Source organism: Pleurodeles waltl, chromosome 7 (assembly GCF_031143425.1).
Source record: "Pleurodeles waltl isolate 20211129_DDA chromosome 7, aPleWal1.hap1.20221129, whole genome shotgun sequence".
NCBI lineage: Eukaryota > Metazoa > Chordata > Amphibia > Caudata > Salamandridae > Pleurodeles > Pleurodeles waltl.
Genome location: NC_090446.1, coordinates 638,587,036 through 638,603,389, shown reverse-complemented (window position 1 = coordinate 638,603,389; position 16,354 = coordinate 638,587,036). Strand labels below are relative to the sequence as shown.

The following is a 16,354-nucleotide window of genomic DNA, read 5'->3' as shown; positions in this document are numbered from 1 at the left end:
AAAATGAGCCCACAGGTGCCCTCCCCTGCCCCCAGGGACCCCCCCTGCCACCCCTGCCCACCCCAGGAGGACACCCAAGGATGGAGGGACCCATCCCAGTGAAGTACAGGTAAGTTCAGGTAAGTATAATTGTTTTTATTTTTTTATTTTTTTTGTGGCATAGGGGGGCCTTATTTGTGCCCCCCTACATGCCACTATGCCCAATGACCATGCCCAGGGGACACAAGTCCCCTGGGCATGGCCATTGGGCAAGGGGGCATGACTCCTGTCTTTACTAAGACAGGAGTCATGAAATGGCGTCTGGGCGTCGAAAAAATGGCGCAAATCGGGTTAAGACGATTTTTTAGCGTCAACCTGACTTGCGCCATTTTAAGACGCCCTAACGTCATTTTTTCCCAACGCCGGCGCTGCCTGGTCTACGTGGTTTTTTTCCACGCACACCAGGCAGCGCCGGTCTGATTGCGCCGTCTAACGCCATTCCATAAATACGGCGCCCGCATGGCGCTTCAGAATGGCGTTAGACGGCGCAAAATTTTTTGACGCTAAACTGCGTTAGCGCAGTTTAGCGTCAAAAAGTATAAATATGGGCCTTTGTATTTCTCTTGGAGCCTGTTCTACTCAAGATATCTATTAGAAGAGGACAGTTACCATATCATGGATGAAAAGGGCCTGTATGCTTTTGGTATCCATATGAATGGCGCAGGTTTTTCCTCAGTGGTTAGAAGATGCATGTGCAACCAATCACAATGTTCTCCATCACCGTCTGGTACTCTGGTTGGCACTTTTTCTTCTTGCGGTGGGACTTCTTGCCCTGCACCTCCCGTGGGCACAGCAACCTCCTGACGGGAATCTTGGCGTAGATGGGGATACTACTCATTGAACGGTCCTCCTGCATGGTAAAGGGGTTGATGCAGCCTGTGCACAGGCAGCGGGCCTCTGGGATGTCCACAGGTATGCGTGACTCATCATGGTTGATGCTGGGGAGAAGGATGAAAATGTTAATTTAATTTCGATTTACCTGAGTGACACCCTGAGCTGGCTCTCCTATCTTGATGTCGGGATATTTCCAAAACATACAAGTTCCTTAAGCATAAATTGCATTGGAAGAATTACCTGTAGTTTTCTGCAAATAAGGTATTCGTAGAAGCTAGTTATAAAACAAAGGAACTCTTCTTAAAAACAGAAATGTGTATGTCGAACAACGTAAAAAGTTTTTTAAAGCATGTTGTTGTTTTTTTTTTTTTTTTTTTTTATAGAAGCAGACGTTTTGGTTGGTCTCTTTGTAACCCTACAACATATACAGACATGCCCGGAAAATATTAAGCTTCGTGAGAATTAAAAAATATATATTTTACTTAAAGAATAGTAAATGTTGTGCTTGCAGCTGTAGGTATAGGTGTAAAGATATGGATCGAGGGATGGTAAGCGGAGTAATTAAAAGACTGTGAGCCTTATACGGTGGCTGCCGGGGGGCGGGGTGGGGGGGGGGGACGGGGGTGGAGGGCGCCAATGTAAGGTGAAGGCAGGAAGATTATATGGGCGCACCATAATACCCTTGTCTAACAATCTGTCTCCACAAAGGTGTGTAGAGGAACACAATGGCAGCAAATTTAATTTAACAAAAGAAAGACTACATTGCTTTGATAGTCAGTTTTTCTCATGTACATTTCACAGTGCCTTACCTATCCGACGATGTGTATGTGAGCTACATAAACTGTCATTACAAGATCATCGGAATAACGGCTGGTAAAATCGTCTCGGACTAAATCTGTGACTGCACCGTGTGGTTTTAGCCTTGGCAGTTGTATCGCCCAATTCCGATGTTTTGAGCTTGAAATGGAAAATAATGCACAGATGTGGTTTATCTACACCTAAAAAAAAGTCTTCCCCGTTACCGATCCTGTTTTGTTTCAAAGCAAATACAATTTCGCAGAAAAACCCTACATTGTGGAATTACTGCAGAACTCATAAGCAGAAGTTCGGTGCAACCACCATTGTCTCTAATAAGCAGTTTACACCCCCACCCCCCCGGGAATGAGGGCAATAGTGTCGGTTTTGGACAAACCCGATTTTGTTACACGTGTACTTCACAGACTTGTTGTATGACAGACAGTTATGCTCTTAGTGGGGCCTGTGAAAACTGTTAGGAACCAGGAAGTGAGACCAATGACGCGAGGTTCAAGGATCACACAACTGCACAGCGCCAACTACACTGAGAAAGAGTTAGGGCGCTGGAATGGGTAGAAGGGTAGGAATTAGAAAAGAAAAAAACTGACCAGGAAGTAATGTAATCGGGGCTGCGATGGCTCAGGGTGACCAGGCATTTTTCTTATAACAGAACATTGGTCGAGTGAGGGTCTCTTCTGTGTGTATTTTCTGTTTTTTTTGGATTCGGGAACCGTCCGAACAGAAGTATGTATAGTAACAAGTCGATACATAAGGAGAGGTGCATGTTTTTTCTTAATACTTAAACCAATATTAGAGACCTTTATCTCTAGGCACAATTCAAAATTTACAATTTATTTCCATACCTACATTGTCACACCCAGAGATTACAAAATGGAGAAGATGGTGAGATTAAATGTTGAGGAAGAGCAGGAGGACTGACGTGAAGAACAGAGGGATCTTTCAACATCTATCACTACCGCAGTCAAAGTATCAGTCTGTAGGTTTACATTGTGCCCACGATATCGACTATCACAATATCATGAAGGTAAGTGCCGTTTACTTTTATTAACTCTGCTATGGGAATATTTTGGAGCAGAGTTGCTCGCGCATGGGTGACTTGCAGTAAGTGGAACATCTATAAGAGGAAGGAAAGAATCTGTAGAGTCACTCTGCGTAACTCTGTAAGAGACATCTGTGTTCAACGCATCGGTGGTATATGGAGGTTCTCTTCAGGGTGGGTAGAGCTTGGCAAAGATTTAGGGCCATATGTATGAACACATTTCCCCATTGAAGCAGAATGGGAAAAACCCTTTGGTACATCTGGCCCTTACTTGCCTTTTTTCTCACAGTAGTAGACCAATGTGAGCTACTGACATTCGATACGAGCACCCCAGGGCCAGCTGCAGGTAAAGATATTCTGAACTCCTTAAATCAGTGGTTCTCAATCTTTTGACTTCTGTGGACCCCCACGTTATCATTACTGGAGCCCGGGGACCCCCACTGAATCATTATTGGAATCGGGGGATCCCCCGCTAAGTCATTAATAGAAGCCGGGGACCGCAGCCTACACATTGTCGATGATTCAAATCGAATAACAAAACACAAAAACTATAGAAACAAGCATTCAACAAACACATCCACAAATGATAACATATTTTATTTAATTTGTAAACAAATATAAATAAAACAAATTAAAAAAATAATAGGAAACTTGGAGATTTTCTAAGTTTAATTGAAGCCACACATCCTCCATACTTTATTCTGTCTGATGCATCTACACTGCTCCCGCAAATCAATCTGAGGATACTAATATAATTTTTAGCCTCCAATTTCAAATTCCTGGACATTTACAGTACGTTTTAAAATCTGTTAATATTATTTAATTTCCTAAGCAGCCGCGGACCCCCTGATGAGGCTTTGTGGACCCCCAGGTGTCCTCAGACCACAGGTTGGGAACCAATGCCTTAAATGGTTGATTTTTAGCTTTGTAAAGCACGCAAATACTCAGCACAGTGTCATGGCGCTGCAATCCTTAAGGCAGCAAGTGGGTAATGCTTGGAAGAAGTGGATTTCAGGAGTTTGGGACATCGGATTGGATTCAAAGCAAATGGTAAAAGGGAGGCGATTCTATGTCTGATAGGTGATAATAAGAAAAGAGCATCCTCAAAGTCACGATCTTGGAAACCTTGGGATGGTGACAAGATGAGAAACTGTGGGAACAAAAAAATTTAGACTGAGAATATCAACAAAACGTCTAGGACATATAGCTAAGGTGGAAGGACGTGTACAGAGCCTTGTGGTGGAAACAGCCTGATTTAATATCTGTAGTGGACTCATCCTAGCCATGCCCCAGTTCATGGGGCTGTATTAGTTCTGGTAACGGATAAAGCACCCCAGATATTGGGTTAGAAATTTGATTTAGTTCTGGAGATCTCCACGTGTTGTGGATTAATTTAAGAGTTCATCTAAAGAAGAACAAGGGGCTGGGCAGTAGGCAAAGCTAGGTTTAGAAAAACATGGGGGTAAACATCAACACTTTACACTTGTGACTGGATATATCTCCTGAGAAGCAAGGGATTGAAAAAGGCAGACTTGTATGGTGCCAGGTCAGGCAGCTAGTGGTACCTAACCTCACTGTACTTTTTCACAGTATGCCTCCTGATATGGGCCATAGGACATCACCTTGTAAGGCTCACCCAAGGGGCGAGTAAAAATTTGCTGGGGCTCATGGTTCAGTTAAATAATGCATGCACTCCAGGGGTCTGTGTTTGACCTCATAGTGCATGTTCTGGTCACAGTAGGCCTACTCAGCATTCAATCCTTCTGAGGTTGATAAAATAAAGAATTGTCATTAAACTGGCTAACACTTAACATCCCTTATGTGCCAATAATTTCAATGGACACCCTTGGGAGTGCATGTGTGCTCTACAAATACACCTATTTTGTTGTTTGGAAAGTGTGAGGACATCTTTGTCCGGTGGGACATATCCTTACCTTGAAAGGTGTAAACAAGCTATCTATGTGCCATTAGTGTTTGAAGGAGAGCAGGTTTCTTTACATTTCATAAAATGTATGAAACACAGGGCACAGAAAAGGGTTTAGTTGAAGCTTGGAGACAAGAAAGCTCCTCTGAACGTTTCAACTGGCATAAAAATGTTGGATAGTGACTTTCCACAAAAGGACATTTTGGTGCCTGTGACTCATTGTGATTCAGGAACATTTCTGCCTGGCACAGGATACTTGACTTAGTATCAGCACCCAAGCCAGGTCCTTTGATTCCTGATGATGTGTCTGTTTACTGTGACTGTTGTACTTTTCCCAGGGAGATGTTCTTCGTAGAAGGCCAGGGTATTCTGCACCCACTCAGACTGGTGATACAGCAGGTAGTAGCACAGGGGCAGTGCTACTAGTGGCAAAAGAGGAAATCAGGGCAATCTTAGAACGAGGAGATTCAGCTGCCATGATTATGCTGGATCTTAGTGCCGCCTTTGACACAGTGTCACAGTCACACCCACTCCTTCTTCAGAGATTGGAGGAAGTAGGAATCTCAGGGGATGGTGGCTAAAATCTTTCTTCGGGGCAGAAGCTTTCAAGGGAGCAAAGGTTCCTGCTTTTCATCCATCATGGGGTTCCTCAGCACTCAGTCATCATTGAGCCCTACACTATTTCATTTGTATGTCTGTCCGCTAGCAGAGATTGTACAATCCCCTGGCTTAGCCTTAGTGTCATACACTGATGACACTCACATTTTTATGGCATTTACCCCAGAGACCAGTCAAGTGTCCTCCCGGCCTAATTACTGCCTCAGTGAGGTCATAGAAGGGATTTCGAGAAGTTGTCTTAAACTAAATGGTGATAAAACGAAGGTCTTGATGTTTTGAAAGGACAAATTAAGAGGGTTGCAACTAGGCTGGCCTGAACAATTGAGACAATTTCCCACCCCAGGCCCAGCAATCAAGATCCTAGGGTTCTGGGTCAATGAGAAACTAACTATGGAAACACAAGCCAAAAAACTAGCAGGGTCCTGTTTTGGGATCCTTAGATCCCTGAGAAAATTTCTACACATGCTACCTTTCCCATCGTGGAGAATTGTGGTGCAGGGTCTGATCAATTCACACCTAGACTATGGTAACTACCTATTTTTGGGAAACCCAAAGTATGTAATAAATTGTTTCCAAGTAGTCCAGAATGAAGCTCCAAGAATTCTGTATAAGATCCCTTTTAATTTCTGGCTTCTATTTCAATTCTTGCTAGGATATGGAATATCCTCCCCATGGCTAGTCGGAAGCAGCAGTCTGAACTCCTCTTTAGAAAACTTCTTAAAACCTATCTCTTTGATCTATGAATCACGGGGAGTCTAAATTGGTGATTTGAGAGTGGTTGTTCAACTAGTGCTGGGAGGCCCGGTTTGAGTAGCCACGCACTATAGAAAACCTGATTGAATTGAATTGATTTTTTTGTAGTGATTTTACTGACAGTGTTTCAAAGCGTCCTGAAGCACCCATAAGATGTCTTCATAGCACAATATAAAACGTAGATGGCATGATATTGGTACTCCAGAATTAAAAGACTGACATTTAGGAAGTACAGAGATTTCCAACTGGAAGACGACAGAAATGGGAATCTGCAAAAGTAGAGTTGTTCGAGGAAGGCAAAATTCCCAAGCTGAAGAAGAAATATCTCAAGCAGGAAGAGCAATTAGTGAAAACATTTATAGATACCTTAGTAATTGGGGAAGTTGTAAAGGGCTAATGAGTGGCGGGGAGTGGAAGTAGAGAGGCAACTGATAAAAAGCTGGATGAGTGAAGAAACGCTTTTGTGAAGTCTTCAAGGTGGAAATAATTGACATATGCCGAGAGGTGAATGGCAGAAATTCAAATGGTTATATATTTCAGCTTATGGAACTAAATCCTACTTGCAAAACCAAAGATGAGTAGACAATAGGATCTGATGGGATACCCAACAGTGGGAAGATGATGGGATCTGATGTAATCCCCAATGGTGGGTAGACAATGGGACTTGATGGAATTTTGAGAGCGGGACAATACCTAATGGTGTACAGACAATGCAACCTGATGGATACCTCTCAAGAAAGCAGAAAAGGGGGTTAATGGGTTAATGGCTGATGTGTTTAATAGGGTAGTTGAGGCAACTTCATTATAAGAGGACAACAGAAGAAGAGGATAATTGCTGCCGGGCCCAGGCTGCCAGCATTACGTCTGCAAACCTGACTTTGTGCTAGGGAAATACATAGAAAATTTGATGGAAAGACTAATTGGGGCAGTATGATGAATAAGAAGCCAAGGAATCACCAACACGCTGCAGTGCAGTGTTACCAATGAAGGCTGTCTGATAATTCTAATAGGTGCCAACATGATCCAGAACCTAAATAAAAGTAGGGGACAGAAGCGTCATTCAGATTGGACTCAGAACTCACCTTAGCATGGGAAGGTGACGTTAATGTACTTCCCTGTGGTGAACTGAATATATAACTATTTAGTCCAACAACCTTTGCTTTTACTTCCCAGATTTTGTAAGTGTTGTCTTTGGTGTCCGCTCCTTTTCAATTTTGGCACCCACTTTTTCAAATTCCTTACCATTCACCATTATTTCCATTCCACCTCATTTCAGATTCAGGAAACAGAAAAAAAAACGTCTTATTGTAAATTTCTTACCTAGCTTTTTTTCAACTTCAACAAAGGGCACATAACCTTCATGCTTTATAGTGCAAAAAGACAGTTTAGATGTTAGAGCATGTTATAAACCTTTTATAACACAACATAACAGACAAAACGGCACACTGGTGGGTCGAGTTCATTTTTCTGAACTTGTGTGGGCTGCGGAGTGCCACAGGGATGAATATATAGACCCCCTTTATCATGGTAGAGGCGAAGACCAGGAAGGTGTACATCTTTGATAACACCATAAGCATTCTTAGAGATGGGTGAGGAAGGTTTCTGAAAAAATGCAAAACTGCTCTGACTGATAAAATAATTAAAATGAATTAGTGACTTTTGTAGCATTTGTGGTGGGGAGTTCCGAAAAGTAGTAGACAATGGGGTAAATACCACAGTAGGCCCTCAATAACAGAGGAGTACAGAGGATTCATAGCTTCAGAGGTCTCACATTTTCCATGTATGAGGAAGAGCAAGAGTATAAGGTGAGTGAAGGGGATGAGGTGACCACATTGTCTTTAACTTGTTAACTAGTGCATGCCATTATTATGGTTTAGTTTGTATTCAAAGTTCTTTGGAATGTTTCATCTATGGAATGCAGAGTCTGGGCAATTGTTTTCTGACTGACTCTCTTCAAGGTGGAATAAAGTCTTCTTCTGCTACATGGATTTGTCTGCTTTTTAACAACAGTGACTAGTTGCAGAGGCATCCTGTCATGAGGAGGCAGCACAGGAACGGAAGAACCATCCAAACCGTGCTAATGTTATCATTTGAGGAACCATTTTAAATTTGGGAACTTCTGACCATCTGACCCAGTGAAGTATCTCTTGGTAGTGTGGATTTGGATATTTGGAACTTATTTATGCCTGGAATAGTAATTGTTTATCTCACTGGATGGAAATGTATATTTGAACAGGTGCACTGTTCTGAGCTGGCAGCACCATTGTGATGAGTATCATCTTGTGTCTGGAATGCTACCTGCCACGCTGCAGCTTGTGGTGTAGAGAAGACTCGCTGCTGCTCATGGTGTGATTGGTGCAGTTTCTGCATCACTGTGTGGGAAAGATTTCATTAAGTTGCCCTCACTGCATGGATGGTTACCCTACAATTGCCAATTTCAGTTAATCCAGTTTTAGTTTCAGTAACTTTCCATCACCGCATGTGTTATTATAATTCAGTTGCCGGTGGGAGTTGTCTTCAGTCAATCTACATTGGTCATTTTGACCAGTCATCGGATTTATGGAGAGTACTATTTAATTGAATCCTATATTTTTATGAGACACTGTAATACTATTTTAAGACACCAAACAATTTGATCCACCACCACATTTTTACAGGATAAAGGGGAGCCACCTATACCTTGGATGAGGTGGAAGGAGGGGTTAAAGGAGAAAATAACATACTTTTACACTGAATTGGATCTGCGGGTCAGGTGGCTTTCAGAACATTACCTCAAGTGACGTCGGCAGAGGGTCAAGGAGATATTGATGTGTATCAAAATACACTTTTGAGAATGGACTTAGATTTAAGCCAACTGCCAACATTGTGTTGAATAGATACAAATACTGTACTAGGGCGCAAAAGGAGGGAGAATCATTTGATGAATTCCTTACAGCTCTAAGAGCGTTATCCATGACTTGTAATTTTGGTCCCATGACGGACAAAATGATTTGGAATCAAATGATAGTGTATGTGAAAAAAAAAAAAAACACGAGAAAAACTATGGGTCATGGATGATCCAAAATTACAGGATGCAATATCCACTGCTAAAGATTTAGAACAATCAGAAATGTGGTTATCTATAGTAAAAGGCACTAGCATACAAGTGGGAAAAGATGAAGATGTCTGTGTTGTGAAACGTCATGATGAGTACCAGGGGGGATGGTAATAGCATCAGTGCTTTGCGTTCAAGCAATTCTGGCACTTTAAAGACATTTTAAAAACATGAGGTCAATGCATGTTATAGATGTGTCAGCAACACACATATGCCTCTTGTGTATTGTTTCCTGCTATCAATAAAGAATGTAAGAAATGTGGCCGCATTGTACATTTTGAACGTATGTGGAGGGGATCTTAAGAAGATTCCTGGACTGAAGTGGAATAAAGTTGTCATACGCCAAGGAAGTTCTAGAGAATAATTCTGACAGAAAGTAGGTAGAGTCATCAATAGCGGAAGGGGTATTGTATAACCCATTCAAGAGGGGAGCGTTGATGTTGATGATACAGATCAAGTGGTGAGGAACCCACCCAAGTGTTTTGTTCGGATTTCCAGGGTGGAATTGGAACTGATGGCAGATTTATGTTCTCCATGGACCATAATTACTCTGTAGTATTTTCTAGAAAAGTTTAATGGTGTTATAGGTAACAATCAGCTATAACATTCTGGCATAACAGCAGGGAGCTTTCATGGTTCAACCACTGATATGGAAGGTTATGTGTGAACCTGGAGTTCAAGTGCAGATGCGCCCAAGTCAAACTATATTTGGCTGCAAAGGGAGTGAATGTTTTGGGGTGGAGAGATCAATGGAAGTTGGTAATTATTTAAATTCACATTTTGCATAACTTGATTGGCTGAAGAACACGTTATATATTGAAGGAGGAAAAGAAGAAAAATGGGTGCAAGAAAAATCTCCCAATGTTTGTAGCAAACAAATAGGAAACTTGAAGGATTTTGTGCTTAAGATCAGGATTAAAAGCAATGCTGTTCCTGTGAAACAGAACTTGAGAAGAGTGCCTGTTAAGGGAATAGTTGAGAGGAATGCTGTGTGATTTAGTAAGAGAAGGAATAATAGAAGAAATAGAGTCAGCTGAATGGGTTTCCCTGATTGTTTTGGCTCGTAAAGCTGACCAGAAGTTGGCATTATTTGTGCATTTGAGGGCTTTGAAGGCCATTATACTGACAGAGTGTCATCCGCCTCCTAACATCAACGAGGTAGTGTCAATGTTGGAAGGTTCCAAGGGCCACAGGTAGGAACATTCGGAATTGCAATTTCCTAATTGCGATTACATGCGAATCGCAATTAGGAAATCGCAATTCCAAATGTAAGAAACTACATTGAGTTTCTTTTGTGATTCCCAGTGGGTCGCAAATAGAGCTACCTCCTTAATATTAGTGAGGTAAGGCGCAATTTGTGACCCACTGGGAATCGCAAAGATCACAGGGATGTTGGCCTGCTGGGGTCAGCAGACCACCATGCCTGTGATTGCTTTTTAGTAAATCAATCTTTTTTTTTAAAGAAAAAAATTAAATGTTTCAGTTTCATTTTTTAGGAGTAAGCAGTTGTCTGTGAAACCACTGCCTCTGCTTAAAAAACGTTTTTGCATGCATTCACAAAGGGGAAGGAGTCCCTTGGGGGACCACCTGCGAATGGGTTAACACCAGTTTGAAATTGGTGCTAACTGTGATTGTTTTGCAATCACTGTCACAAAGCGATCATACATACCATTCAGATTATGTATAAGGAAGGGATGCCCTGAACACACCCATTACTAATACTGAATTGCAAAACCCAAATTGCAATTTGGGCTTTGTACATCCCAAAAAGCATTTTTGCGAGTCAGCCCATTTGTGACTAGAAAAATGCTTTGTACATGTGGCCCTAAATGCTTTTCCACTCTTGATCTCAGGTTTGCGCACCATCAAGTTGAACTGCCTGAAGACTCAAAGCAACTTACAGCTTTCTTCACACCGCAAGTCCTGTATCAATTAAATAGGATGACTTTTGGGCTGGCATCTGCAGCCTCAGTGATTCAGAGAGCCACGTTTCACATTTTCAGAGATGTAAATAATTTTGTAAAATGCTTCCAAGATGATATTTTAATATTTTCTAGGAGTGAGAAGAAACATATACAGTACATCTCTGAGGTGTGCAGTACATTCGAGAAGCATGGTCTGACCTTGAAGGCATCTAAATGTAAAATGTTCAAAAAATCGGTGGAATACTTGGGTCATACTCGGTCAGGTTATGGAGTGTTGCCAAATGTATCTAATGTAGAAGCTATAATTGAGGCACCAGCACCTGTTAACAAAGAGCAACTACTGTCTTTTGCTGGTATGTGTGAGTATTATAGCAAATTTATTAGGGATTTTGCTACCAATATGGGCCCATTAAGAGAATTGGTGAGACAGAAGCTGAGTATGTTGCGAAAGGTCCAACGCTTAAGCCATTCTGTATGGGAAAAGAGTGTACTGCTGCAGATGTCAGTATGTATGGTGTGGGTGGCACGGTGACTCAGGAGAGTGGCAAGGATGAATGGATTACAGTGAGTGAAAGGGAGTTGCTGGTGTACGTCTGGCCGATTGAACACTGTAGGAACTATTGTGTGGGTAGCAAATTTGTCCAGAGAATGGATCACAAGCCATTAGTCAACCTATTGTTCCCTGGTGGAGGATGGAATTCCACAGCGTGCACTGCTGGGCTCACTTCAAGATTACAGGAATATACTTTCAGAACTGAATTTGTGCCAGGAAAAAGAAATGTGACTGCTGTTATTTTTTTAATCTAGATTACCATGCCAACAATTTGGTGAGGGAAATGCTGTGAGTGAATGTGATATGGTTGCTACCATTAAGGACATAGGGCCTGATTTAACAAAAGTGGTGCAGTACCCAATCACTTTTCTTGCGCCCTTTAGCCCCCCCCCCCACCGCCACCACGTTTGCACCCTATTTAATATACGGAGCACCATGGTGCAGGGTAGGGGCAATAGAATGCAAATTTTTAATGCTATTGATGTACTGTGTAGGATTAGCACCAAAATGTTGGCGCTAATCCTGCACTGTAGATAGGGGCCCATTGAAAGCAATGGTGCTGTGCAGACGTTAAAAGTAGCCGCAAGAAATGATGCAGTGTAATCTGTTAGAATCCACTGCCCCATTTTTGCGGTCCACCCTGGCGGGGGAAAGCCCCCCTTGCATACATTATGCCTGGCACAGGCACAATGTGGCACAAGGGGTTACAAAGTGGGGCAATGCATGCATTGCGCCACTTCATAAATATGGTGTGCCGATTTTGACCTCGGGCCACATTAGTGTAAAAAAAAAAATAACGCTAATGTGGTGCAAGGAGGCGCCAGGCCCTTTTAAATCTGGGCCATAGCATCAACGGAATTTGATGGCATTTCAAAAGATTACTGGAAGGAGAGTGAGACAAAAGGTACAGTGTTGCAAGCTACTAAGAAGTGGGTTTTGGAAGGTTGGCCCAAATGTAGGAGATTGTGCCGGGTTGCTTATCCATGTTCAAGGTGGCAGAGGAGTAATAAATTGAAGGTGGTCTGTTATTTAAGAATGGGAAGAATTGTTCTCTTAGTACTGTGAACAAGATTATTCTCAAGTTGACTCACAAGGAACATCCAGAAATGTGTGCTGTGAAACTTTTGGTATGTACATATTTTTGTGGCCTGGAATGGATAGGATGGTGGACAGGACTGTGACACAATATGAAGTGCGTGCCAGCAGTGAGAACATTTGGAAATCAGTACCACTCCTCTAAAGCCAGTGGAGTGGCCAGAGTTTCCTTGGCCAAAAGTTGCATCTGATATATCTGGTTTAACTTTCTTCCTATGGACACATGGTTTGCTTTGGATATGATTGATTTACATCCTAAATGGCCGGTGGTGAAATTGGTCTAACAAACCTCGACCAATTAAGTGGTTGAGTTTTTTTAAAGAAGTATTTGCGGGGAGGGTTGTCCATCTGTTTTAGTGACTGATAATGGTGAGCAATGAGATCCTCTGATATGGAATCTTTCTTAAAACACTGCAGCATTAAGCATGTAACTACTCTTTACAAACCACATGAGAACGTTCAAGCGGAGAGGGTCAACCATGTGTTGAAAGATTATATTACAGAAGTACACAGAAGTGAAGGCATAAGGAGGAACTCATTTAGAGTCTGAGAGAAACATTTTGGATGTACTGTATTACTCCATATACCACTACTGAAGTTGACCCTTTCAAACTGTTTAAAAGCAGGGATCCTGTTTCAAGTTTATGCCCCTGAGGTTCAAAATAAAGCGTGGGGAGCGTGGAAAGGAAATGTGATTTGAAGATTTTAATGAAATTGCACAAAAATCAAAAGAAAGCAGAACAAAAGAACGGTATGCTGCGAAGTGGAATGTGAAGGCACTTGAAATCAATATGTGTGTGGACTGGGGAGTTGGCTTTGAATTTGCCAACCAAGTTTGGGGGTAAAACGTGTTTCCAAATTTGGGAAGGCTATAAATGGAGGGAAACTGCTGTTTACTAATTGTGCTGTGACTGTGAAGAGGGTGGCCAAATATATGGGGCCATTGCCGGTGAGTGATGATTTTAATGATGATGAGGCAGACGATGATGACATACGTTTTCTTGTCAATATTAATTGGGAAGTTCACCAGGGTATTCAGACCGGGCTGGACAATGAGAATGCAGTGTCGCAACATGACCTGAGTGGTCATTAAAGTTCATTGTTACAAGATAATCTGAGTGGTCAAGTGAGTGGAAAGAATTTCAGTGGGTCAGAATTGGAGAGTGATATAACTTTGAGGCCAATGCGGGGTCCCCCTCAACCCCACATCTGGAGTAGGATGTCTTTAAGGCAGTGCTCCGGGGATACTGTCTATCAGAGGTGAAGGGGATTCGAGAGAACAATATTACAAGAAATTAGCAAAGCTGCAACCAGCCTACGGGAGGTGGAACAAAAACGCCCTGAACATCCTGAGTTGCAGGTAGCGCTGCTGGAGGCCAGGGAGAAGGTAGCGACATAGACGAGTGGATATGCTCATTTGACTATAGGACCTATATGGAAAAACCTCATGCAGAAAGCGACCGCCTCAGATGCCTACTGGCCTGGTTGGCTAACCTGACTCAAAGGGGAATACCCATAGTTGAAATACACTCCTCTTCAGGTGACTCACTATATTCTCAAGCGCCCATTAACGATAGCTTCCTGCAATTTTATACAACACTATACATGAGCAAATTCAGCTTGGACATCACTGCAGTGCAGGAGTTTCTGTCGCATATTGCCCTCCCCCGGGTAACAGCTGATGAGGCTCATAGTCTGGGATAAGATGTTACCAAGCAGGAGATCCTTGTAGCAATTAAAGACCTTGCAAAAGGCAAGACCCCGAGTTCGGATGGGCTTCCAATGGAATTCTAAGCGGCCTACTCCACAGAGTTGGTTCCCCAACTGGTGAGAATCTTTACGGCCGCTAAGCACTTGGGTAGCCTCCCAAACACCACCTGAGAAGCCCTAGTAGTACCAATCTTGAAACCAGGAAAGCAAACAACAGATGTAACAACATATAGACCGCTCTTCATGCTAAGCGTGGATTACAAAATATTAAGTAAAGTTCTTGCCAACAGACTCCTCCCTCTCATGTCACAATCATACACCCTGACCAACCGGGCTTTATTCCAGGTCGATTCAGGTTCTGGTTCAGGTTTGGGCAGTACGGCCAAAAATGTGTGGAGATTGCTCGCTATATTGGAAGCTAACGCTCAGGAGTTGGAAGGAACAGTCATATTAGCGGTAGACATTGAGAAAGGCTTCGACAGACTAGAATGGAAATACCTGTATGGGGGGATTTGTTAGCTGGACAAAGTTACTATACATGAATCCAACGGCGCTAGCCCACACAGGACACAACAAATCACAGAGCTATGCAGTGGAGAGCAGCACGCAGCAGGAATGTCCCCTCTCATCCCTTCTCTTTGCTATAGCAATGGAACGGCTAGCATGTATGGCCTGAGTGCATAATCATTATAGAGGTATCCGGATTGGCATGGTCCTGCAAAAGATAGCACTATATGCGGATGACCTGCTATTATTCCTAAGTGACACCCAAAATGACCTGATTGGGGCGAGAGCAATGCTGAGAGATTCTGATGCTATGTTCGGACTGAGAATTAATTTGCAAATGTCTTGTCTCGTCCCTGCCAGGTCCAAAACACAACCCTGCGATCTTAGATGGACAAATCTGTGAACCTAGATGCCTAAACTACCTGAGGGTGAAGAGTTATCATAATACAGCAGATATCTTTGAGGGAAACTTGGAGATGGCTGTGAGGAAATTAAAGACTCATATTGATTTCTGGAAAACCCTGCCGCTAAAAGTGAGATCAATACAAACCAACACCATGGGATCACTGGACTCTCTGCAGGCTCGCTGGGAGGAGGACCTAGGGAACCCCATAATTGAGAGCCTGGGAGTCTATTTTAGAACGCATATCCAAGATTTCTAGGAATGCTTGTTTCAAATTGATAGGGTTCATATATTACAAGGTGCCTACCTCACCCCGAGAGAATTAATACATTTTTGGGAATCAAGTACGCCGCTTATTCTAGGTGTGGAGAGGTGAATGCCAATTTTCTCCTCATGATTTAGGTGTGCCTTTTTCTTACAACATATTAGGAGTGGGTTGCCACAGTACTGGCGAGGCTGACCAAAAAGGCCATCCCAAAACACCTGGCTATTGCCTTCTCCACTGGTTTCCACACACAGCTAAAAATACGGTCACTAGTAAATTCCAAGACCTAACCTTAATCCTTATTAAACGGGAGCTCACACATCACTGACAGGTCCAGGGGGGCCCGGAGTTGATATCATGGCAGCGAGAGATGAAAAAATGGGAGCTCTGTGAGGGATCACTTCTGTTGAGAGAGGACCGCCGAGGCATTGGTAAACTAGACAACGCCAGGGTATGGGAGATACTGGTCAACGGCATAAACAATATGGACCAAAGCTCCCACAATAGTGCTGTCACACACACCCTCTCATGAACACCAGTACTGCAACCCCCAGGTAAGCCATGAACTGGTAAATACCATTATCTTTCACATGTACCCCGACTTCACGTCCAGGACTCATACGACAAATATTAAGCCAGAAGAATCAATAGGAAGCTGCGTGTTACAGATGGGCTTTTTACTAGTCCTATTGGAGAGCCCTTGCATAGTAGGAAAAGTCACACTCAGACGATGCACAGACAGGGAAGGCAGGAGGCTGACTGCTAATATTGTGTCTCTG

At 42.8% G+C, this 16,354-nt stretch overlaps 1 protein-coding gene across 2 annotated transcripts in view; it reads right to left on the bottom strand.

Annotated features, from left to right (window-relative positions):
* The window catches only part of IL17B (interleukin 17B), a 53,927-nt gene that overhangs the window by 2,928 nt on the left and 34,645 nt on the right, over positions 1 to 16,354 (bottom strand). For both annotated transcript variants that reach the window (XM_069244621.1, XM_069244622.1), the window contains exon 3: positions 590 to 977. In XM_069244621.1, coding sequence (XP_069100722.1) covers positions 719 to 977 — 259 coding nt within the window. In that variant the 3' untranslated portion in view covers positions 590 to 718. The remainder of the gene's footprint in view (positions 1 to 589; positions 978 to 16,354) is intronic.